The sequence below is a fragment of the Rana temporaria genome, chromosome 8 (genome assembly GCF_905171775.1).
Source record: "Rana temporaria chromosome 8, aRanTem1.1, whole genome shotgun sequence".
Lineage (NCBI taxonomy): Eukaryota > Metazoa > Chordata > Amphibia > Anura > Ranidae > Rana > Rana temporaria.
In genome coordinates, this window is record NC_053496.1 from 3,859,900 (window position 1) to 3,885,733 (window position 25,834).

Genomic DNA, 25,834 nt, shown 5'->3' on the forward strand with positions numbered 1-25,834 from the left:
TCTGCTGTTATCTTTGTTAATATAACTCCACCCTTTGGGAGGGGGGGGGGGGGAATGCTCCCGTATTACAAACAGCAAAAATGTGTATTTGTTTAAACAAAAAAATCCAGAAATTGTATATTTTTACATTGTTTCAGGTATAGATATTTTTACAGTTACCGTATATACTTGAGTATAAGCCGACCTTTTCAGCGCATTTTTTTAATGCTGAAACACCCCCCCTCCCCCCCCCCCCTCCCGACTTATACTCAAGTTAGGGTCTCCCGCCGTGTCATTCTTCTTTATTTTTTTTATTCTTTATTTAAAGATAACTTCACAGAACAATCATTGTCAAACCTGTGAGGTATTATCAATACTCCGTACTGATTCGCAAAACAACCAAAAAATAGATAAATACAAGTCATTCCTATCTCCCCTGCACTGCCACGCCACATCGAGGATCCAGCCTGTCACCCAGTCGGCAGTTGATTGTAGATCCCAGGATCCAAAAATGCAGGAAAAAAGAAAAGCAAGAAAATCGCAAAATAATCTCCAGAGCACATGGGCCCAGAAGAGCCATGTCATCTCCTTTTGCTAGGCAGAAAAAAAACTGAGGCTGCATGATGCAGAGAGAAGGATGTACCCGGGGGATCCGCCCCCTGGGAGGTACTGTACTGTGTGGAGTGTTTTAACACTTAACATGCTGTTTTTCTGCTTAGTCAATCTCTTAAAAGGGAGGGTAATACCCGAAGGTCAATTGCTGCTGTGTCCGTCCGTAAACGGAAGAGAAAAAGAGGTTTAACCTTAACCACTTAAGCCCCGGACCAATATGCTGCTAAATGACCCAAGGGGTTTTTACAATTCGTCACTGCGTCGCTTTAACAGACAATTGCGCGGTCGTAAGACGTGACTCCCAAACAAAATTGACGTCCTTTTTTCCCCACAAATAGAGCTTTCTTTTGGTGGTATTTGATCACCTCTGCGGTTTTTATTTTTTGCGCTATAAACAAAAATAGAGCGACAATTTTAAAAAAAATGCAATATTTTTTACTTTTTGCTATAATTATCCCCCAAAAACATATATATTAAAAAAATGTTCTTCCCTCAGTTTAGGCCGATACGTATTCTTCTACCTAGTTTTGGTAAAAAAAATCGCAATAAGCGTTTATCGATTGGTTTGCGCAAATTTTATAGCGTTTACAAAATAGGGGATAGTTTTATTTTTTTACTACTAATGGCGGCGATCAGCGATTTTTTTCGTGACTGCGGCATTATGGCGGACACTTTAAACAATTTTAAAACATTTTTGGGACCATTGTCATTTTCACAGCAAAAAATGCATTTAAATTGCACTGATTACTGTGAAAATGACAGTTGCAGTTTGGGAGTTAACCACAGGGGGCGCTGTAGGAGTTAGGATTCCCCTAGTGTGTGTTTACAACTGTAGGGGGGTGTGGCTGTAGGTCTGACGTCATCGATCGAGTCTCCCTATATAAGGGATCACTCGATCGATGCAGCCGCCACAGTGAAGCACGGGGAAGCCGTGTTTACATACGGCTCTCACCGTTCTTCAGCTCCGGGGAGCGATCGCGATGGAGCGGCTATAAACGAATAGCCGCGCCGTCGTCCCCGGATCGCTCCCCGCGGGAATCCGACCGCCGCATGTAGCGGGGGGGGGGTCCCGATCGGACCCGCGGAAAGGCAAGGACGTACCTGTACGCCCATATGCCTGTACGTGCCATTCTGTGGACGTACATATACATGCGGCGGTCGGCAAGTGATTTAACTACGTAGAGGGTTCTTTACTGTAAGAGTGGCAAGGATGTGGAATTCCCTTCCACAGGCGGTGGTCTCAGCGGGGGAGGAGCATCGATGGTTTCAAGAAACTATTATAGAATCACCCGAACGACCACAACATACAGGGATATACAATGTAACACTGACATATAATCACACACAGAGGATGGACTTGTGTCTCTTTTCAACCTCTCCTACTATGTAACAATGTATCTCAATGCAAAATGTTGTCATGCCTTAGTGGAGCGGTTTTCCCTTTTTTAAAAACTCCATTTCTCCCCCGACAGACCACATGGGATTGGAGGTGATCGAGCAGCTGCTGGAGAACGTGTGTCTCTTGTTGAGTTCCAGAACGAGGGAGATTGTGAAGGCCGCTCTGGGTTTTATTAAAGTCGTCATCTTTATGATGGATCTGAATATTCTCTCCAAACATCTACAGAAAATGGTGAGTGTCGCCCGCGAAATGTCACGCCGTCCCCAGGGCCGGATTTGCTCTCACTGCCGCCCCAAGGCTAGGTTCCCAAATGTATCTCCCCCCCCCCCCCAAATCAACGTAGAATGGTAACCGGATGGCAGGGGCGGCACGGTTAGTTCAAATATATTTATTTTTTTATTACTTTTTTTTTATTATTTATTTGTAGCTTGTCTTTTTTTTGTATACTTTTCTTTTTTTTTTATATATATATAGTATTTTTCTTATGCTTTACTTCTTTTTAATAACTTTTTTATTTCATTAATTGAATTATTAATTCTTATTTTTTTTTCCACCTAACTTTATTGCCATCACACAGGCGAAAACAATTCCCTGTGTGATAGCAATTTGAGGTGACAGGTTCTCTTTATTGACCCTGTCACCTCCAAAACAGGAGTCCTAGCGCTGTGCTAGAACTCCTGTCACAGCTGAGATGGGAAGAGCACAGCTCACCCCTCTCACTGTGTACATCTGGGGAAGGGACAGGAGACGGACTCGGCGGCTAGGGGGAGAACAGAGTCCCGAAGACAGAGCCAGCAGAGAGAGAGAGGTGGGGGGGGGAGGGGAGGACGGATGGCAGCACACATTTTACAAGTGATTTTGGCGACATCGCCGCAATCACTTAACGAGCGAGAGGATTCCCCCACACTACGTTTAGCCCTGCTAGAAAGCAACTTAACTGTATGTTCCGGCCGTCGGACTCCATGCCGCTGCCGCCCCTCTGTGCCCTGCCGCCCCGAGGCCTGGCCTCAGTGGCCTTGTGGGAAATCCCGGCCTGGCCGTCCCGATCATTCAGAAATGGGACTCTTATACTGCAACCGATGCCCAGTTACCCTCATTCACATTCTCTTGCTTTCCTCTCAAATGGACTGCGGGGTTTATTTACTAAAGCTGGAGAGTGTAAAATCAGGCTCACTTCTTCATGGAGGCCAATCTGCTTCTAACCTTGGCGTGTTTTGGTTAGGCTTCGGCAATAAAGCTGGTTTGGTTTCTATGAAGTGAGCCTGATTTTGCGACACTCTCCCGCTTTAGTAAATAAACACCTGTGTATAACTTATGTGATCGACAAACGCTGTATTGTCAAAAGTATTGGGACGCCTGCCTAACAACCTAAGCTATGCAAACCTTAAAGACCTGAAAATGTGTGTGGTGCGTCAAAGTGGATCTTCACTTTATCTGAGGCACCACAAACACACTATATTGCCAAAAGTATTGGGACGCCTGCCTTTGCACACACACGAACTTCAATGGCATCCCAGTCTTAGTCCGTAGGGTTCAATATTGAGTTGGCCCCGCCCTTTGCAGCTATAACAGCTTCACCTCTTCTGGGAAGGCTGCCCACAAGGTTTTCCCCTGCAGTGCCCCCTAGTGGCAGAAGTGCATATTAAACCGCATTGAGAAGCAGAGTGTTACTTGAATTGTATTCCAGGATTTGCTTGTCTTCAGCAGAGAACATGCAATCATTTAAGACTTAACATTAAGCCTCAGAAATCTATCATAAAGTCTCCATATCATATACACTATATTGACAAAAGTATTGGGACGCCTGCCTTTACACACACTCATGAACTTTAATGGCATCCCAGTCTTAGTCCGGAGGGTTCAATATTGAGTTGGCTCCGCCCTTCGCAGCTATAACAGCTTCACCTCTTCTGGGAAGGCCGTCCACAAGGTTTAGGAGGGTGTCTATGGGAATGTTTGACTCTTCTTCCAGAAGAGCGTTTGTGAGGTTAGGCACTGATGTTGGACGAGAGAAGGTCTGGCTCGCAGTCTCCTCTCTAATTTTCCCCAAAGGTGTTCTATGGGGTTGAGGTCAGGACACAACAGCTCAGCGGGGGAGATTGCTTTACCACTGTCGGATTGTTTGTACTGCGGCTGCAACCGGAGCTGACAGTTTTTATTTTTTATTGTTTTTTTTATTGTTGAACGGAAAAAAATGAATAGTGTGTACCAGACTTAAGACACACAACCCTTTGCCCTTGATGTTAACCCAGGGCTCGACAAAATTCGGGCACTCTGTCGCAATTGCGACAAATAGTGACCTGGTGCCCGGGGGAAGCTTAGGCCTGCACAAGGATCCTGTGTCTCCGTGCGCCCCCACTTCATCGGGCCCGCGTCGGCCGATAATTGAGGCCGCGGCTTTGCGGCCTTCTGCAGGCCCAAGCTTCCTTCTGTGATCTGGCGCCATCTTGTGGTGGCCGTTGGCATTACAAGTAAAACAGCAATCCAGCAATTCTAATGTGATTTCACTGCCATCTCCTTCCCTCTAATTAGAGCCCCCAAACATTATATATATTTCTCTTCCGTTCATGGACGGACACAGCAGCAATTGACATTAGGGTATTATCCTCCCTTTTAGGAGATTGACTAGGCAGAAAAACAGCATGTTAAGTGTTCAAACACTTCACACAGCACAGTACCTCCCAGGGGGCGGTTCCCCCATTCTCTGTTCTTTTTTCTGCCTAGCAGGAGATGACATGGCTCCTCTGGGCCCATGTGCTCTGGGGATTTTTCTTTTGCAATTTTTTGCTTTTCTTTTTTGTTTTTCCTGCATTTTTGGATCCTGGGATCTACAATCAACTGCCGACTGAGTGACAGGCTGGATCCTCGATCCTTGTAGTCCCCTCATGTTCTGCCATTGAGCGTGTGCCGGCCTTTAGCTACGCGCTGGGCCGTCCACGACATGCCCCGTTGCTCCAGGGGTGGCCGGTGAGCTATATACTCCAGGGCACACATATGACCGGTCTCTATGTCTGTGCCACAGTGTGCCGGGCCGACAGCCATGCCGTAACTGCGCGGACGTTGGTTCTGTCCGGGATGCCTCCAGCCGGTGGTCGCAGGACGGGTAAGTAGCATTCCCCTTGCATTGACATGGTGGTGCGGCTGGTGCATTCCTGGGGAGTTCGATCGGGGGTCCGCCCTGCTTTCCTCTCTCCCTTCCTCTCCCTCCTTCCCTGCATTCTGGGTGGTCGGCCGTAAGGTGGGGGGTCCACCTGGGGGGCTCCATCCTGTGGCTGGGGGCTGTGGCTGCTGTCGGGGGTGCTGTATTGATTTTATTGCTGCCGTGTGTGCGGGGAGGGGGGGCCTGCCCGGGGGTCCCGGGTGTTTACTGTGTGTTTTTAACTGTGTGTTTTCTGCACTTTCGCGGCCGCCATTTTGCCTGCGCCGGGCGCCTTTATTAACGATCGGCGGCCATTTTCGATGGGGATTTTGCCTTTAGTGGCCAGAATAACGGCGCAAACGGCTCCAGCACACTTCCTAAGGGACGGCACAGCACGGACAGCGCTCTGGGGCAGTCAGCAGCAGTACAGCCTGGTCGGGTGGTGAGTCCTCCGGGGGGTCCCCTGTTGTAAGGAGCCAAGTCCGGCGACCTGCTTCGAGAACATGCACGCCCCGCCTGAGGCGACCTTAAACAGCCGACATACAGCTACGATGGCTCGCCCCGCCTGCCGCAGTAGTAGTTAAAAATTGACTTTTGATTTGTTTATTGCGACATTGCTTTGATCCGTGTTTTTTATACCTGTTTGGAGTTCGCCTTTTAAGGTTAGGTTCACATCTGTGTGGCTCTGCGGGCCGCGATTTGCGCAGGGCACGTGAACCCAATAATTTAAATGAACTACCATGCTTCCTGGAACGCAGGGAAGGGGGTCCCTGCACTATTTTAGAAATCGCAGCCTGCATGGGAACCGCAGGTGTGGGTTCTCTTTCTAGTGCATGCGGTGTTCCTTTGGGATTATGCCACTCGCAGGCCTTTCAGCTGCAGCTCATACAAGTGTGAATCTAGACCAAAATTTCATTTATCGGTGAAGTTGAATCAAGAAATTGTTTGGTTTTCGTCTTTTGCAGGCGATCGGAGAGCGCTATTTCTTTTTTACATTTTCTCTTCTATATCTGGTGTCGGTCTTGTTGCATTTGATTATTATTTGGTCGCCAACTGCTGGTTTAGATCATTTGAAGTGATAACTTTACAGATCTATAGATTTGGGGTGCCTGATATTTAATGGGACATTTTTTATTTTTTTTGTTCCATGTAGATGGAAGCGATCGGAACCCTAAACGAGGACATGAGGCGCCACTTCCGTATGAAGCTGAGAAACATCTTCACCAAATTTATCCGGAAATTCGGGTAAGATGAGGAGGTGAACGTTGTATATAAACCGTCCCCTAGGACCAGACAGTCTTTATCCCCCCTCCCCCCTTCTAACAGACAGGATATTGGATTAATGTGTGGTAACAATCCTGCACTGTCCCTTTAACAGATGTTCTTCATTGAATGTGAATCCAAATTAAATCAAAAATTACATAAAATGCATAAAAATAGATGCATAGAACATTGGCTACAAACATAAATTTGTGTTCCCACAATAAACAGTTAATCAAACAGTCTATATATATATGTGTGTATATATTCACACTCACTTGCCACTTTTAGGTCTCCTTGCTAGTTGCGGGTTGGACCCCCTTTATTAGGTCCACCTTGTAGCAGGTTGGACCCCCTTTATTAGGTCCCCCTTGCTAGTAGCGGGTTGGACCCCCTTTATTGGGTCCCCCTTGCTAGTAGCGGGTTGGACCCCCTTTATTGGGTCCCCCTTGCTAGTAGCGGGTTGGACCCCCTTTATTGGGTCCCCCTTGCTAGTAGCGGGTTGGACCCCCTTTATTGGGTCCCCCTTACTAGTAGCGGGTTGGACCCCCTTTATTAATTCCACCTTGCTAGTAGTGGGTTCGACCCCCTTTATTAGGTCCCCCTTGCTAGTATTGGGTTGGACCCCTTTTTTTTAGGTCCCCCTTGCTAGTAGCGGGTTGGACCCCCTTTATTGGATCCCCCTTGCTAGTAGCGGGTTGGACCCCCTTTATTGGGTCCCCCTTGCTAGTAGCGGGTTGGACCCCCTTTATTGGGTCTCTCTTGCTAGTAGTGGGTTCGACCCCCCCCCCCCTTTATTGGGTCTTTTTTGCTAGTAGCGGGTTGGACCCCCTTTATTGGGTCCCCCTTGCTAGTAGCGGGTTGGACCCCCTTTATTGGGTCCCCCTTGCTAGTAGCGGGTTGGACCCCCTTTATTGGGTCCCCCTTACTAGTAGCGGGTTCGACCCCCTTTATTAGGTCCCCCTTGCTAGTATTGGGTTGGACCCCTTTTTTTTAGGTCCCCCTTGCTAGTAGCGGGTTGGACCCCCTTTATTGGATCCCCCTTGCTAGTAGCGGGTTGGACCCCCTTTATTGGGTCCCCCTTGCTAGTAGCGGGTTGGACCCCCTTTATTGGGTCTCTCTTGCTAGTAGTGGGTTCGACCCCCCCCCCCCCCTTATTGGGTCTTTCTTGCTAGTAGCGGGTTGGACCCCCTTTATTGGGTCCCCCTTGCTAGTAGCGGGTTGGATCCTTTTTATTAGGCCCCCCTTGACCCTCATTCTTGGTGGCATAGATACAAATGTTCCTTAGAGTTTTTTCTCCATAGTGACATGATGACATCACACAGTTGCTGCAGATTTGCCAGCTGCCTATCCATGATGCCGAATCTCCCGTTCCACCACAGGTGACACCCATAAGAGGAGGAGATAAATCCTTTTCACACGGGTGGATCAGTAATGATCCGCCCCGTGAACCTCCGCTTGCTCAGCGTGGATCCCGCCGTTGATCCCCGCTGAGCCGGCGGATGACAGGGCGGTCCCCGCACACTGTGGGGGGATCGGATGGACACGGACCGTCTGTCCGTGTTCATTCGATCCGCAGACAGAAGGAAAAATTGAGTTTTCTTCCGTCTGCAGAATCGGAGGAATGTGGAGGCGGGTGAGATTGGGTGTCAGCGGATATTCATCCACCAACACCCGAGATCTCATAGGGACTAATGTATGTCCATTTTTCATCCGTAAACGGATGGATGAAAAAGCGGACATACGTTCCTACGCAGGTGTGAAAGGGGCCTAACTCCCCGCGCTCTTCTATTCCCTTGCTGAGCTCTAAGTCTGGAAAGTCCATTGGAGGGCGGCCCAGTCATCGCTTTCCATTTCCAAACCAACTGTTTACTTGTGTGTGTCAAATGTAACTAGGGTTGTCCCGATACCGATACCAGTATCGGGACCGATACTGAGCATTTGGGGGACTACTTGTACTCCCGCAAATGCCCCCGATGCCAGATCCGATACAATACCCCCCCGCGGCCGCAACGCCCCCGCCGCCTAGTTAATCAGCGTGCGGGGAACATTACAGCTTTCATTTGAATAGCTGTCTGTTCCCCGCCGCATATAGACACTCCCCCTTGCTCAGGATTGGACGGGTGATCTGCACTTTGATAGACAGATCACCCGTCCAATCCCGAGCAAGGGGGAGTGTCTATACGCTACGGGGAACAGACAGCTATTCAAATGAAAGCTGTAATGTTCCCCGCACGCTGATTAACTAGGCGGCGGCATCTAGGTATGGGGGGACATGGCTGCATCTAGGTATGGGGGGCACATGGCTGCATCTAGGTATGGGGGGACATGGCTGCATATGTGGGGGGACATGGCTGCATATGTGGGGGGACATGGCTGCATCTAGGTATGGGGGGGACATGGCTGCATCTAGGTATGGGGGGGACATGGCTGCATCTAGGTATGGGGGGCACATGGCTGCATCTAGGTATGGGGGGACATGGCTGCATATGTGGGGGGACATGGCTGCATCTAGGTATGGGGGGGACATGGCTGCATCTAGGTATGGGGGGACATGGCTGCATCTAGGTATGAGGGGACATGGCTGCATATGTGGGGGGACATGGCTGCATCTGTGGGGGACATGGCTGCATTTGGGGACACATTTAAAAAAAAGTATCGGTATTCGGTATCGGCGAGTACTTGAAAAAAAGTATCGGTACTTGTACTCAGTCCTAAAAAAGTGGTATCGGGACAACCCTAAATGTAACGCTTTTCTGTATTCGGCTAACCGTATTCTTTTGGTCTTTTGTTAGATTTGATCTGGTGAAGAGCATGTTACCGGAGGAATACCACAAGGTTCTGGTCAATATCCGCAAAGCAGAGGCTAAAAACAAGAAGCAAAAGGCCCTGAAAGAAGCCGCTTCCAATGCAGACGAAGGTGATGATGAGGATAAGGGGCACAAGGGAAACAGGTAGGTTTTTCGAATGGTGATAACTTGCTGATTGGTTCACCTTAACCTCTTCAGGTCCCCTCCCTACAGCAGTCTTACTGCTGCAGGGCGGAACCTGCGCGCACGCATACGCCTGATCTCACACAGCGGACGGGTACTGCGGACTCTGTATCCACCGGCACCCACCGATTGTTCACTAAACAGGCAGAACAAGGAAGGAATGGATCCCGTGTTCCTGCAAAGCAGAGACATGAATCCATGCCTTCCCCTTAGTAAAAGTACAAATTCTGGATGGACTCTCTGCACACGGCTATGAAAACCGGGGATGTTTAGTTCACATATATTGCAATACATTTTTTAAACCAGCCAACTGCAGCTTATGGCCAGTCCTACACTGCTCTGCCAATGCAAATGCTACGGTGGCCACTAGGGTTGTCCCGATACTAGTATCAGGACCGATACTGAACATTTGCGCGAGTACTTGTACTCGCGCAAATGCTCCCGATGCTTCACCCGATACTTTATTTTTTTTTCCCTCTGAGTGGGGGCGGGGAGCGGTCGGAGAGGAAGGCGGAGAGCAGAGCAGTCCTCGGGTATGTATAACATGCCACTGGAGGAGAGCTGCTGCCGCCATCTAGTTGTTCGGCGCTCAGGGAACATAACGGCTTTCATTTAAATAGCTGTGTTCCCCGCCGCACATCATCATAGCCCCTGCCCCTTGTCCGGGCACTTTGATAGACAGATCACCTGTCCCAGGGGGACCTACACAAAGCTGCATTTGGGGGGGAGAGACGCAAAGCTGCATTTGGGAGACGCAGGGCTGCATTTGGGAGACGCAGGGCTGCATTTGGGAGACGCAGGGCTGCATTTAAAAAAAAAAAGTATCGGTATCGGCGAGTACATGAAAAAAAGTATCGGTACTTGTACTCGGTCCTAAAAAAGTGGTATCGGGACAACCCTAGTGGACACCATGCCAACATGGGGCATAGAGGCACCAGGTGGGGCAGGGGGGGAGAGCTCCCAGGTTCAGGCCTGGTCACTGACCTGCGTTCCAACAGAGACGAGATCTACCTGTACTCAAATCCCTAAAGCTTCCCTTTGGGGCTGCAACTAACGATTGTTTTCATAATCGATTAGTTGGCCGATTTATTGTTTCGATTAATTGGATAATAGCCTTAAAAAAAAAATTGGGCCAATTTGTTGTTGGGCAGATTACAAAACACAAATTGCCGCAAAAACACATTACATGCTTTTCTGCAGCTTCTCCATTGAAGTATATTAAACCAAAAAAGATTCAAAATGGCACCGTTTTGCGTTTAAAAAGTCCTCGCCCTTTCCAAATACGCAGCAGCTGGAAAAAAAAATCCTGGATGTGAACGTGTCCCATAGGAAAACATGTAACTGAACTGTAGTGTGTTTCTGCAAAAAGCACCAAAAAACACAGAGGAGTGACCCCGGCCTGAGATGTTTAGTAACGTTATGGGGGTTAAAAAAACAAAAAGAGAAAAAAATCGCTACTGTAAGGGGTTAATTTTTTTTACTGTGGGACAGTGAAAGTAATATTTACAGTAGCGATTTGCTTTTTTGTACTATAAAGGGCTAATTTTAGTTTTTTTAACCCCATTATGTTACTGGCCGATTAATCGATTTATGAAAATTGTAATCGATTAATTTCAAAATCGATTAGTTGTTTCGGCCCTACTTCCCATAGTAAAAGCACCTCCCCCACACTACACAAAATCACTAGCTAGTCACTCAATTAACCCATTTTTTATAGAGATAGGGAGAGAGATAGGGAGAGAGATAGGGAGAGAGATAGGGAGAGAGATAGGGAGAGAGATAGGGAGAGAGATAGGGAGAGAGATAGGGAGAGAGATAGGGAGAGAGATAGGCAGAGATATATATAGTGGAACCTCGGATTACGAGGATAATCCATTCCAGGAGAATGCTTGTAATCCAAAGCGAGTTTCCCCATAGAAGTCAATGGAAACTAAGATAATTTGTTCCGCATTGACTTCTATGGCTCGCAATACCGCACGTGACCAGAGGTGGGTGGGGGGGGCACCAGAGAGCCTCAGAGATATTCGGTTACAGCTTGACTGATCTCAGAAACCTTCGGGAAACGAGCCATATGCGGTACTGAACACACCATTAGCTTTAATTCTGCTAATTTTATGAGACAACACTCGCAAACCAAGTCAGATATTTTTTTTAATAAAGTTGGTCGTCTTTCCAAACTCTTGTTAACCACTTGCCGACCAGCCGCCGTCATTCTACGGCGGCAGGTCGGCTCTCCTGGGCGAGAGCCCGTAGTATAACGTCGGCTAATAGAGCGGCCACTAGGGGCGCGTGTGCGCCGCCGGAGGCGTGCTCGCCCCCCGCTCGCCCCCGGCTTCCGTGCGTGTGCCCCGGCGGGCGCGATCGCCGCCGGGCACACGCGATCGCTCGTTACAGAGCGGGGACCGGAAGCTGTGTGTGTAAACACACAGCTCCCGGTCCTGTCAGCGGGGGAAACGCTGATCTTTCGTTCATACAATGTATGAACAGAGGATCAGTGTTTCCCCTAGTGAGGCCACACCCCCCCCCCCCCCCCCACAGTAAGAACACACCCAGGGACATACTTAACCCCTTCCCCGCCCTAGTGTTAACCCCTTCACTGCCAGTGGCATTTTTATAGTAATCCAATGCATTTTTATAGCACTGATCGCTATAAAAATGCCAATGGTCCCAAAAATGTGTCAAAAGTGTCCGCCATAATGTCGCAGTACCGAAAAAAAATCGCTGATCGCCGCCATTACTAGTAAAAAAAATATATTAATAAAAATGACATAAAAATACCCCCTATTTTGTAAACGCTATAACTTTTGCGCAAACCAATCAACGCTTATTGCGATTTTTTTTTTTTTTTTTACGAAAAATACGTAGAAGAATACGTATCGGCCTAAACTGAGGAAAAACAATGTTTTTTTTATATATTTTTGGGGATATTTATTACAGCAAAAAGTAAAAAATATTCATTTTTTTCAAAATTGTCGCTCTACTTTTGTTTATCAAAAAAGAGCCTCCGCGCTACTGTAGACTCCTAAACAGTAATAACCCAAAACAGATACGGTGCTGCAAAACCTAATAGTGTTTACAATACACAAATCAGAAATCATACATATAGGGGTTCTGCGCGAACCAACACAGTGATAAAAAGGTAAATAATCTAGATATATAAATATATAAATATAGTGAATGTGAACAAAGAAAGTGGGATAGTGAGTGCTCACACTTTCCAAAATCAATTATGTGTAAGTGTAACCTCGAAAAAAATAGAATAATGAAATATGTTAATTATATTAATTAAGTGGTTAAAATAATATGAGCAAACAGTCCAAAAAAGTGAGGTGATCAAAAAATATAAAAATAGAACATATGGAATATGAAAAAATGAGGTGAAAAAAGTGAAAAAAAGTGAATAAAGAGTGTCCCAATAATGGTGTGCCAAGCTGTCAAATGGTGGTCGCAGTGTAGCTGGATATCCACTAAACGGGTTGTTGACAGATGTATAGTTCACTCCCTCACCAGGCTCCCAGAACTCTTACCTCAAACCATAAATAAATGTGCATCCAATGGATATTGAATCACCATAGAGATCTTCTCTCTTGTTAGTATCAGCTGGAACGTCTCCTTGGCCACTTCCTAATACAGCTCCAGTACAGGGAAAAGAAAGGAACACAAGGGCTCCAATAGTGTAATATTGTAAGACTCAGGGGGAATTTATTAAGGAAAAAACCTGTGCTTACATCAAAACATAAAAACGAGTGCAGTGAATAAACATACAAGCGGCGTCTTCAGCGCCGGCTTACGTCACTCCAGGTGTACGCTCTGACCAATCCCTACGCGTTACGACACGGGATCACGTGTCTTCATCTGGGGAACCTGATTGGTAGTACGGCTAATGTTTATATGTATCCAAAACCGGAAGTAGCGGAGCGGCCATTTTATTGTAGCCCGCTATATGTTATGGGCCAGGCTAATATTGTAAGCAAAGTGGCGTCAGATGTCATTCCTATTGGCTGCATATCTGCTAATATATCCAAATACAGATGAATAAGAATGCCAGCCAAATGACATTGCTCAACGGAGCAAACTGCTGAATAAAGAACGTTATAATAAAACCATTAGGCGATAAGTAACTGACTATAGGATAATATAGGGCATCACCCTAGTATGTAAAGGTAATGGGTAGATCTATTCCAAGCCAGTACTCCTCGCATACATCCAGAATAGTGTATAAAATATATTATGACATATATAAAATGTGTATATACAAATCCATATTACGGTATGTATATAACATATACATAAAAATGCATAGGATAAAATGCACGAATAAAAGGTTAAAATAAAGGAATAAAATATTAAAATATAGAGATAAGAGGGTGGTGACCCCAAAATATGGTGAACGAACACCTGGTTTAACGTAATTACAACAATAGCTACATAGCTTAATGGTGTAAATCAATGCAATCCCATAATTAATAAAAATATAGATGAAAATAGACAAAGCTAATTCATAATGTGACCAAAGTAATTAAAAATGACTGTAAAATATGACTGTAAAATATCAGGATCAGAAATTGCTGAGGAAGCAGTTGAGGTCGAATTCAACATTCATTCCTCCTGGTACAAGTGTACGCAAACAATGAATCCATTTTGATTCACTTTGGCTAATCATTCTGATCTTATGGCTCCCCCTCCAAGATGGATTGTATTTTTCGATCCCCCAAAATTGCAATTGGGTCGGGTCTCTATTATGTATCTGATCGAAATGCCTTGAGACATTGTGCTTCGGGAAACCTTTTATTATATTTTCGACATGCTCTTTAATTCTGACTTTCAGAGCTCTCTTTGTCCTTCCCACATATTGGAGGTTGCAGCTACATTGTAGCACATATACGACACCCTCGGTATGGCACCCAATATGTGTTCAAGTGGCAACAGAAGGTCGAACAAACACAGCCTAACTCGACATACTCAACACCAGAGAGAGAAGTGAGGATACTTGATCCAACACTTATAGCTAGCCGTGCTGAATCCAGAATAGAAGAAAGGGATGTTCAACCTGAGGTTAATAGACCGTACTATGAACCCCCCCATTATGGTAGACCCTATTATGATCAGCCGTATAATGGGAATCAGGGACAACGTACACCAAAGAAAACAGGGAAGAAACCCTTCAAAAAACCATTCAAGAAACCCCAGAACAATGGGCAAAACAATCAAACCAATCAAAGAGATTATAGAGGACCACCACAACATTATGACTATCATGGAGGATATGATAGAACTCCCATACATACCTATAATAGATTTGAACCCATTAGGAACCACCAAGAATCGTATTATGACCAACGACCGTACCAGAGCCAATATGACTATAATGCACAAAGGGCTTTTTTAGACCGGGAGAGGAGGGACTATTCTCCTCGAAGACAAGACCCGTACAACTCTCCAAGAAGACCTCAAGAAAACAGGCTAAGTCCCGAACAAAGAGAGGCAATAGAGCGGGAAAGAGAGTCCAAGCGCAAAAGAGAGTAGTTGGAGAAAATGTTGTAAACCTTAGTGGGAAATCCATTACTGCAGAAGAACTGTCAGTTTTGGATAAAGGTTTGAAACATGCCCCTACAAAAAACCTAAATAAATTTGAAACCTACATTGGAATACAGAAGTATGTGAGAAAACTCACTATCAAAAAAGCTATTCTGAATAATTCCTTCATCCCTCGGAATGCCCCATCCAATGAGGACAATGCACCCTTACATAGCACTTTGAGAAACAACTCAGTCTATAACCCACAACTTACCAAGAACCAACATATTGAAGTCTTCAAACGGCTAGTTTTACAAGACCTGGAGTCTCTGAAACTGAAAAAGAGGAACGACCCGATACATATAAAGAAGGGCATTAAACTGCTAACACAAAGGAAAGATATTGTCATCCGCCCCGCGGATAAGGGAGGAGCGGTTGTGATACAATCAAAAGAACAGTATCATAATGAACTGAATAGACAGCTGCAGGATGGAAACACCTATATTAAATTACTTGGTAACCCGACCGTGAAATATAAAAAAGAGTTGGGACTACTTGTACATCTGGGAAGTAAGAAAGGAATTCTTAACAAAAAAGAATCGAAATATTTAATACCAGAAGCATGTAGAATACCAGTAATATACACTATCCCAAAGATTCATAAATCAAAAGACAATCCCCCAGGGAGGCCCATAGTTAATGGGATAGACTCCCTGTCCTCAAGGATGGGACAGTATATTGATTATTTTATACAGCCTGTGGTTCAAACCACACCAGCCTACCTTAAAGATACCAAACACATTCTGCAACTCTTGGATACAGTGCCCGTATGCGAAGGGAGAACACTACTTGCAACGGCAGATGTATCTTCATTGTATACTATTGTGCAACATCACGATGCCTGTTTGGCCACAAAATGGCTTCTACGCAAATATAGTAACCTTATCTGTAAACAGAGGAAATTTCTCATCAAATGTCTTGACTTCTGCCTCAAGTGTAACTATTTCTGGTACGATCAGACCTATTTTAAACAGGCTATCGGTATAGCCATGGGGGCAAAATTTGCACCCAGTGTGGCAAATGCCTTTATGGCACTATGGGAGGAAACCGCCATTTATGAAAATACCCCCACAGAATTATCACTCTATAAGAGATATATAGATGATATTATCATTCTGTGGACTGGCAGTCGAGAAAGCCTGGAAAACTTCCTAGAATCACTCAATAGGAATGATAAGAACATTACCCTGGTATGGAAGATTGATGAGAAATCTATTGACTTTTTAGATCTAACTATTAGTGTAGAAAAGGATAAGATAATAACCAAAACACATTTCAAGAATGTAGATACGAATAGTTATCTCTCGATGGACAGTTGCCATTTTAAACCATGGCTTTTTAACATCCCTAGGGGACAACTTGTAAGAATGAGGAGAAACTGTTCCAGAGAGAGTGACTATAGAGTGCAAGCAGAGATTATTGGTTCAAGGTTCAGAGAAAAAGGCTATGAGGAATCTTGGATAAAAAATCAAATAGATACTGTGGGAAGAATGGATAGAAAAACGATGTTAGAGAATAAAGAAAAATCCACCTATCAACAAGCAGCACCGGGTCTAATTTTGAATTACAACTCTCAACATAAGGATGTTGCCAAGTTGATAAAGAGACACTGGCACATCTTGAAAAATGATAAAGACCTGAAACAAATCCTCCCTGACAAACCAAGGATTCTGTATAAGAGAGCACCTACTCTGAGAAATCTAGTTGTGAAAACAGTAGTTGAACCCCCACCGAAACCTGGATATACCTTCTTTTCTGGGAAAGGTTTTTATCCATGCAAGGGGTGCTATGCATGCCGCAAGTCACATAGATTTCAAAGGAAAAAAACAGAATTTGTAGCAACAAATACGGGCGAGACTCATGTCATTAAAGACTTTATTGGGTGCCATACCGAGGGTGTCGTATATGTGCTACAATGTAGCTGCAACCTCCAATATGTGGGAAGGACAAAGAGAGCTCTGAAAGTCAGAATTAAAGAGCATGTCGAAAATATAATAAAAGGTTTCCCGAAGCACAATGTCTCAAGGCATTTCGATCAGATACATAATAGAGACCCGACCCAATTGCAATTTTGGGGGATCGAAAAATACAATCCATCTTGGAGGGGGAGCCATAAGATCAGAATGATTAGCCAAAGTGAATCAAAATGGATTCATTGTTTGCGTACACTTGTACCAGGAGGAATGAATGTTGAATTCGACCTCAACTGCTTCCTCAGCAATTTCTGATCCTGATATTTTACAGTCATATTTTACAGTCATTTTTAATTACTTTGGTCACATTATGAATTAGCTTTGTCTATTTTCATCTATATTTTTATTAATTATGGGATTGCATTGATTTACACCATTAAGCTATGTAGCTATTGTTGTAATTACGTTAAACCAGGTGTTCGTTCACCATATTTTGGGGTCACCACCCTCTTATCTCTATATTTTAATATTTTATTCCTTTATTTTAACCTTTTATTCGTGCATTTTATCCTATGCATTTTTATGTATATGTTATATACATACCGTAATATGGATTTGTATATACACATTTTATATATGTCATAATATATTTTATACACTATTCTGGATGTATGCGAGGAGTACTGGCTTGGAATAGATCTACCCATTACCTTTACATACTAGGGTGATGCCCTATATTATCCTATAGTCAGTTACTTATCGCCTAATGGTTTTATTATAACGTTCTTTATTCAGCAGTTTGCTCCGTTGAGCAATGTCATTTGGCTGGCATTCTTATTCATCTGTATTTGGATATATTAGCAGATATGCAGCCAATAGGAATGACATCTGACGCCACTTTGCTTACAATATTAGCCTGGCCCATAACATATAGCGGGCTACAATAAAATGGCCGCTCCGCTACTTCCGGTTTTGGATACATATAAACATTAGCCGTACTACCAATCAGGTTCCCCAGATGAAGACACGTGATCCCGTGTCGTAACGCGTAGGGATTGGTCAGAGCGTACACCTGGAGTGACGTAAGCCGGCGCTGAAGACGCCGCTTGTATGTTTATTCACTGCACTCGTTTTTATGTTTTGATGTAAGCACAGGTTTTTTCCTTAATAAATTCCCCCTGAGTCTTACAATATTACACTATTGGAGCCCTTGTGTTCCTTTCTTTTCCCTGTACTGGAGCTGTATTAGGAAGTGGCCAAGGAGACGTTCCAGCTGATACTAACAAGAGAGAAGATCTCTATGGTGATTCAATATCCATTGGATGCACATTTATTTATGGTTTGAGGTAAGAGTTCTGGGAGCCTGGTGAGGGAGTGAACTATACATCTGTCAACAACCCGTTTAGTGGATATCCAGCTACACTGCGACCACCATTTGACAGCTTGGCACACCATTATTGGGACACTCTTTATTCACTTTTTTCACTTTTTTCACCTCATTTTTTCATATTCCATATGTTCTATTTTTATATTTTTTGATCACCTCACTTTTTTGGACTGTTTGCTCATATTATTTTAACCACTTAATTAATATAATTAACATATTTCATTATTCTATTTTTTTCGAGGTTACACTTACACATAATTGATTTTGGAAAGTGTGAGCACTCACTATCCCACTTTCTTTGTTCACATTCACTATATTTATATATTTATATATCTAGATTATTTACCTTTTTATCACTGTGTTGGTTCGCGCAGAACCCCTATATGTATGACTACTTTTGTTTATAGCGCAAAAAATAAAAACCGCAGAGGTGATCAAATACCACCAAAAGAAAGCTCTATTTGTGGGGAAAAAAAGGACGCCAATTTTGTTTGGGAGCCACGTCGCACGACCGCGCAATTGTCAGTTAAAGCGACGCAGTCCCGAATCGCAAAAAGTGCTCTGGTCTTTGACCAGCAATATGGTCTGGGTGGTAAGTGGTTAACCGTGGTTCGCGTAAACCAAGGTTCCACTGTGTGTGTATAGATGGAAAGATATGGAGATATAGGGATATAGAGATATAGGGATATGGAGATATAGGGATAGGGATGCGGAGATATGGGGATGCGGAGATATGGGGATGCGGAGATATGGGGATGCGGAGATATGGGGATGCGGAGATATGGGGATGCGGAGATATGGGGATGCGGAGATATGGGGATGCGGAGATATGGGGATGCGGAGATATGGGGATGCGGAGATATGGGGATGCGGAGATATGGGGATGCGGAGATATGGGGATGCGGAGATATGGGGATGCGGAGATATGGGGAGATATACGGGGAGATATAGAGATTATATATATATAGAGAGAGCGGCACTTTGCGGGCGCTTTTAACCCTTTTTTCGGCTGCTGGGGGGGGGGGGGGGTGTGTTAAAAGCGACGCTAAAATTGGCGGCGCTATTGCGCCCAGCGCCTGTGTGAAAGTGGCTTAAAAGAAATACGGTTTGTTGAAGAGTTTTTTTTTTTTTTTTTTTTGCTGTAGACTGTGTACCTAATGCAAAAAAATAACACCTAATCTGCGTTTTTTTGTAGCATTGAGGATATTTTAGCAGACACAGACGAGGAGGAAGAGGAGGATGTGAAGAAGACGAAGCAGCAGAGTAAACAGCAGAAGAAGCAGACGCGGCAGATGAGCCGAGCCTGGCTGAAGGAAGGGGAGGGAGATGAACCCCTGAACTTCCTCGATGCCAACGCCGCACAGAGAGTATTAGGTGAGACATTCTGCGTTTTTTTTTTTATTTCTTTTTTCTCTCCAGGCCAAACGCTCGACACATGGTAAGCAAAGTCATTAGAGCGAAACCCCCGACATCTCTTCCTAACCCAACTATTGTGCCGAAGTCCAAGCATTTTCTATACATCACAAACCTGCAGATTAATTAAAGCTGAATGAGAATCGTTAAGTGTTTTTGTGTGTTTGAGCTGTGAATAATCTCGCCGCAGGGCTGGATAATCGCTGCAATTCAGTGTTTAAATGTAATTGGAAGGAGATAGAGCGGCGGAACTGACACTCTGTAAACACGCTGCAGGGGAGACCCGTGTATTTTCAACATGACAGACCCATTTACATTAACTGCTTCCAGGCCGCATACTGCACATATATATGTGTGTGTGTGTATATACTGCTGCAGGGCGTTGACCGGCTGTGCAAAATCACGTACCTGTGCGTATTTTATTTTGCACAAGGGCTGTAGCGTGCGCAGGCCCCTGTGATTGGACACAGTGGGAGCCAGTCAGCGCCGTCCGGCAGCCGCGGTTCCCGCTGGCCACCTGCAATCATTTGCAGGAGCGGCAGATCACCCATCCAATCCTGAGGTGAGATCTTGTATGGAGCCCCAGACTGAGGGAGAGTGACAGTCATTTTGTGTTTCTTCTATTTGTGAATACCGTATTTATCTGGGTATAGCGCGCACCCCAAGTCTAGAAGGGAAATTTTAGGAAAATAAATGAATTGCTTACAGTTTGAATGCCCCTCGTCGGTGTCTTGCCCGGCGTCCATCGGCGGCCTTGTCCGGTCCGTCTGTGGTCTTGGTGGTGTCCTCCCCGCTTCTCCCGCGCTGTCTCTGAGCGCCGCCGCCAACATATACAGAGCGCAGTACACTCGGCCTTGGTGGTGTTCTCCCGCGCTGTCTCTGAGCGCCGCCCCCGACATATACAGAGAGCAGTACACTCGGCTAGGCTCGGCCACGCTCGGATCCTCTCGTATAAAGGCTAGGAGGCGGCACAGGGCGTGACCGCGAGCGGAGCCTAGCTGAGTGTACTGCGCTCGGTATATTCGGCGGCGCTCAGAGACAGCGCGGATCGGCGTATAACGCGCACCCACGATTTCTCTTTCGTTCATAGACGGACACAGCATCCTTTGACCTTAGGGTTATGCTTCTTCCTACCAGGAGATTTAGGCAGAATTCTACAGCACTTAAGGTGTTAAAAACTTTCCTTCATGCCGCTCCTCCCAGGGGGCGTGGCTCCCCCAGGCATAACCCCCACTCTGCTTTAGCAGCCTCAGTTTGTTTCTGCCTAACCGTCAGGAGAGTCAGGCTCTCTCTGGAGTCCTGGACTCTGGAGTTTTTTCTTGCAAATTTTTTTGCATTTTGCGAGTTTTTTCCTCGCTTTTTTATTTTATTTTTATTTTTGAATCCTGCGATTCTTCTATCAACAGCCGACTGGGTGACAGGCTGGGTCCTCGACCCTTGTAGTCCCCCCAGGTTCGGCCTTCGAGCGTGTGCCGGCCCTCAGCTCCGCTTTGGGATGTCCACGACAGGCCCCATTGCTCCAGGGGCGGCCGGGGAACTTCGGTTCTAGGGCACACATATGACCGGTCTCTATGGCCTTGTCACAGTGTGTCTGGCTGACAGCCATGCCGTTCGCGGACGTTGGTTCTGTCTGGGATACCTCCAGCCAGGTAGTCGCAGGACAGGTAAGTAGTGGCCCCTTACTCAGGTAAGTGGTCTGGCTGGAATGTTTTCCCTTGGGAGGTCGACTGAGGGTTTTCCCCTGCTTTCCTCTCTCCCTTATTCCTCTCCCTCCTTTCCCCTTTGGGTGACGGCTGTGCAGGGGGTTTTTTTCCCTGGGGCTCATATTTTTTTTTTTTTTTTTTTTTTTTCACTCGGGTATGGCTGGGGCTGTTCTGTGTCACTGCAGGGGACTGTGGTGGACATTCTGGGCATTTTTGTGTGTGCTGTGTGCTGTTTTGGTGTACTGTCATTTTTGGGTACACTGTCCTTTTAAAACTGCGCAACGGCGGCCATTTTGCCGGAGCCGCGCTTGTATTATTCGGCGGCCATTTTCTTGTGGCCGGCGCCATTTTCAGCACTAGTTCGGCCTCTAGTGGCCGTTTCGGCGGGGAAAAAAGACCGCGAATCATCTGAGGGGACAGACGCAGCGCTGCAGCTTCTCCTCAGCACACACTTGCCTTCACAGACCGCGCTGTACCAGGGGGTGGTGAGTCTCAGGGGGCCCCATACTGTGCTCTAGCGGCCGGGAGGTGACCTGTGGGGGACTTTTTTCCTGCCCTTGGCAGTAGGGGTGAAATGGCAACGGCAATATGGAGCCTGAATCAGGCCCCTCATTTCTTACAATGCCGGAATTAACCCTTAAGCGCCCCTCCCCCTGCCACATCTGTTGAATCGGTGTCGGCTGTCCTGGAGTCTTTTCTCACCAGGTTTGAAGCAGCCAGTGCTCGGTTGGGGGGTAAAAAAGCGCCCCCCCCCGGAGGCTGTTTCTGGGGATATCTCTGACGCAGAATCTGATGCTTCTGGTTCTGTCATGTCAGAGGATGCGGGCTTAACCCACATGGACAGCGAGGATGACTCTGCTGCGGAGTCTGCTGATAAGGAATTTGTTGGAGCTCTTATTACTGCGGTGCGTGAGGCTCTTCATTTAGAGGATTTGGCGGAGACACCAGCGGTGTCAGTCCTTTTGGATTCTGCAAACCACCGCGTACCGCTAAGGTATTCCCCTGTGTTCCTTATTTAGACAATATGTTGTATAAGGAATGGGATACACCGCAAAAGGCTTTTACGGTTCCTAAAAGCTTTGCTACCCGTTACCCCCTGGAGGAGGACTTTTTTAAAAAAAGTGGGTCACTCCTCCGTCGGTGGACCCTCCTGTGTCCAGACTGAGTAAGGCTACTACGTTGCCTGTGGAGGGGGCTCCTGCTTTCAAGGACCCCGCTAATAGGAGAGTGGAGGCCGTGGCCCGCTCCCTGTTCTCGGTGGTGGGTTCGGTGGTAAGGCCGGCTCTGGCCGGAGCCCTGGTAGCTCAGACGCTGACTGAAAGGGCGAAGCTCCTGCTGCAGGACCTGGAGGTCCAGGGGGCTTCCGAGTCCTCTAGGGACCTGGCTGAACAGTTGATTCAGGGTCAGAAGTTTCTCTGCGAGGCGGATATGGATTAGATTCCTTTGCTTTCCAGGGCTTCTGTCTACGCAGTGGTTCTGCGCCGCCTTATATGGCTGAAGTGCTGGTCGGCTGACCAGTACTCAAAAAAGGCCTTGGTAGATTTGCCCTTTAAGGGCGGACGGCTTTTGGGGGCATCCCTGGATGCCATCATTAAGGATGCCACTGGAGGTAAGAGCACCTTGCTCCCTCAGTCGGGGAAGGGTAGGGAACCTCGCCGCAAGCAAGGTCCTACTTTTACTACCCCCTAAACGGTTTTTTTCGTGCGCCAGCGCGGCTGGAAAAGGTCCGCAAGGTGCAAAAGCCCTTGCTGCCGGGCGTAAGCGCCCCTGGTTCAAAAAACCGAACAAGCCTGCGGACAAGCCTGCTTCCGCATGAAGGTCTGCCCCCGACCGTTGGGTTTGCGAGGTGGTCGCCTCGGGGTACAAGATAGAGTTCCTTTCTTGTCCCCCAAACAGATTTTTTTTTTTTCCATCCAACCTCCAGCTTCCTCCGGATCGTCGGCTAGCCCTGTCCGGGGCTGTCCAGGATCTTCTGGACAGGGGGGTGGTTGTGCCGGTCCCCTCGCTGGAACGGTTTCGGGGGTTCTACTCCAATCTGTTCGTGGTCCCCAAGAAGGGAGGGGTTCGCCCTATCCTGGACCTAAAGGCCCTCAACTCCTTTGTCAAGGTGCAGCGATTCAGGATGGAGTCGGTCCGTTCTATCATGGCGTCCCTCCACCAGGGGGACTTCATGGCGTCCTTAGACATCATGGACGCATACCTGCATGTTCCCGTTTGCACAAGCCACCAAAGGTATCTGCGCTTTGCGATCGGGGAGGACCACTATCAATTCGTGGCCCTCCCGTTCGGGCTGGCGTCGGCACCACGGGTGTTCACCAAGGTGCTCGCCCCGATCCTGGCCTTGCTACGGCAGCGAGGGATCGCTATCGTGGGATACCTGGACGACCTTCTCCTGAGAGCTTCTTCAGGCTCAGAGTTAGAGGAGGACGTGTCCATCACGTGTCGGACTCTGCAGGAGTTCGGCTGGTTTCTGAATCTCAGAAAATCAGTGTTGGTTCCGTCCCAGAGGCTGGAACCCCTGGGGCTGGTTTTGGATTCGGGGGAGACAAAAGTGTTCCTCCCATCGCAAAACCTGCTGACCCTGCAATCTGCAGTGAGGCAGTTGTTGACCCAGAAGTGGTCATCTCTTCGCTTCTGCATGCGGGTTCTGGGTCTGATGGTGGCCTCCTTCGAGGCAGTTCTGTATGCCCAATCCACACCAGGGTACTACAGAAGGAGATTCTGTCACGATGGGACAGGGTCCCATCTTCTCTGGATCACCAGATTCGGTTGAGCCATCTGGCCAAGTCTTCCCTGGCATGGTGGCTGACGTCTCCGGTGCTTCGGTCCGGGAAGTCTTTTCTTCCGTGCCGCTGGACAGTGGTCACGACGGATGCCAGCCTCTTCGGCTGGGGGGGCGTCTGGGGCACCCAGTCAGCCCAGGGGCGCTGGACTCGGGAGGAGTCCCGCCTGCCGATCAATATCCTGGAGCTCCGAGCAATCAAGCTGTGCCTTGTCAGGTGGTCGCTGGAGCTACAGGGCCGTCCTGTCAGGATCCAGTCCGACAACGCCACGGCCGTGGCGTACATCAATCATCAGGGCGGCACAAGGAGCTCGGCCGCGGCGACGGAGGTCGCTCACATACTTCGGTGGGCCGAAAGGTCCGTTCCGGCCCTGTCGGCGGTATACATTCCTGGAGTTCTGAATTGGCAAGCCGACTCCCTAAGTCGCATGACTCTGGATCAAGGGGAGTGGTCTCTCCACCCGGAGGTGTTTCAGATCCTGTGCCAAAAATGGGGCACTCCAGACATGGACCTTCTGGCGTCCCGTCTCAATCGGAAGGTACCACGGTTTGTGGCTAGGTCAAGGGACCCGTGGGCAGACGCGTCAGACGCGTTAGTGGCTCCCTGGGTCAATATCACCTGATTTACGCCTTCCCTTCTCTAAGGCTCCTACCCCGCCTGCTGCGCAGGGTGGAAGCCGAAGGTATTCCAACGATCCTGATCGCCCCGGATTGGCTGCGTCGCTCTTGGTACGCGGACCTGGTACGTCTGGTGACAGACGCCCCCTGGCGTCTGCCTCTGAGGGAAGATCTCCTGTCTCAGGGCCCGATCTTCCATCCTGCTTTACGGTCACTGGCTTTAACGGCGTGGCTGTTGAAAACCAGGTACTGAAGGACCGGGGCCTGTCGGGCCCGGTAATCTCTACCATGCTGCGTGCACGGAAGTCCACTTCTCGAAAAATTTACCATCGTACATGGAAAGCATACATCTCTATGTGTGAGGAGATGAAGTGGCACCCCCGTACTTACGTGGTGTCCCGGATCCTGCTGTTCCTACAGCGGGGAGTGGACCAGGCTCTTGCCTTGAGCACGATCAAGAGTCAGATTTCTGCTCAGGCTGTTTATTTTCAGCGTCCCTTGGCAGCGAATTCTTTGGTTCGCACGTTTGTGCAGGGGGTCCGGCATGTGGCCCCCCCGGTGCGCCCTCCGCTACCTTCTTGGGACTTGAACTTGGTCCTCTCGGCGCTTCAGCGTGCCCCCTTTGAGGACATTCGGGAGATCCCCTTGCTGACTTTGTCGCAGAAGGTGGTCTTTCTGGTAGCTATTACCTCTATCAGACGAGTGTCTGAACTGGCGGCCTTGTATTGCAAGGCCCCCTACTTGGTCATCCATCAGGATAAGGCGGTGCTGCGCCCGCAGCCCTCTTTTCTTCCGAAGGTCGTTTCGGCCTTTCACATTAACGAGGACATTGTTGTTCCATCATTATGTCCTCAGCCGAAGAACCCGAAGGAGGCCTCTTTACATTCTCTGGATGTGGTTCGGGCCCTTCGAGTTTACTTGTCGGCGACAGCTCCGTTCCGGAAGTCGGACTCGCTGTTCGTGTCTGTGTCCGGTCCCAGTAAGGGCCTGGCAGTCTCGTCGGCCACCATTTCCAGGTGGATCCGACAGGTTGTGCTTCAGGCCTACGCCCTGAAGGGG

General features: G+C 47.4%; 1 protein-coding gene across 1 annotated transcript in view; it reads left to right on the forward strand.

The window, feature by feature from the left end:
* Nucleotides 1-25,834, forward strand: part of RRP12 (ribosomal RNA processing 12 homolog) — a 99,292-nt gene that overhangs the window by 59,328 nt on the left and 14,130 nt on the right. The window contains exons 25-28 of the mRNA XM_040361222.1: nt 2,064-2,221; nt 6,283-6,374; nt 9,185-9,343; nt 19,455-19,633. Coding sequence (XP_040217156.1) covers nt 2,064-2,221; nt 6,283-6,374; nt 9,185-9,343; nt 19,455-19,633 — 588 coding nt within the window. The remainder of the gene's footprint in view (nt 1-2,063; nt 2,222-6,282; nt 6,375-9,184; nt 9,344-19,454; nt 19,634-25,834) is intronic.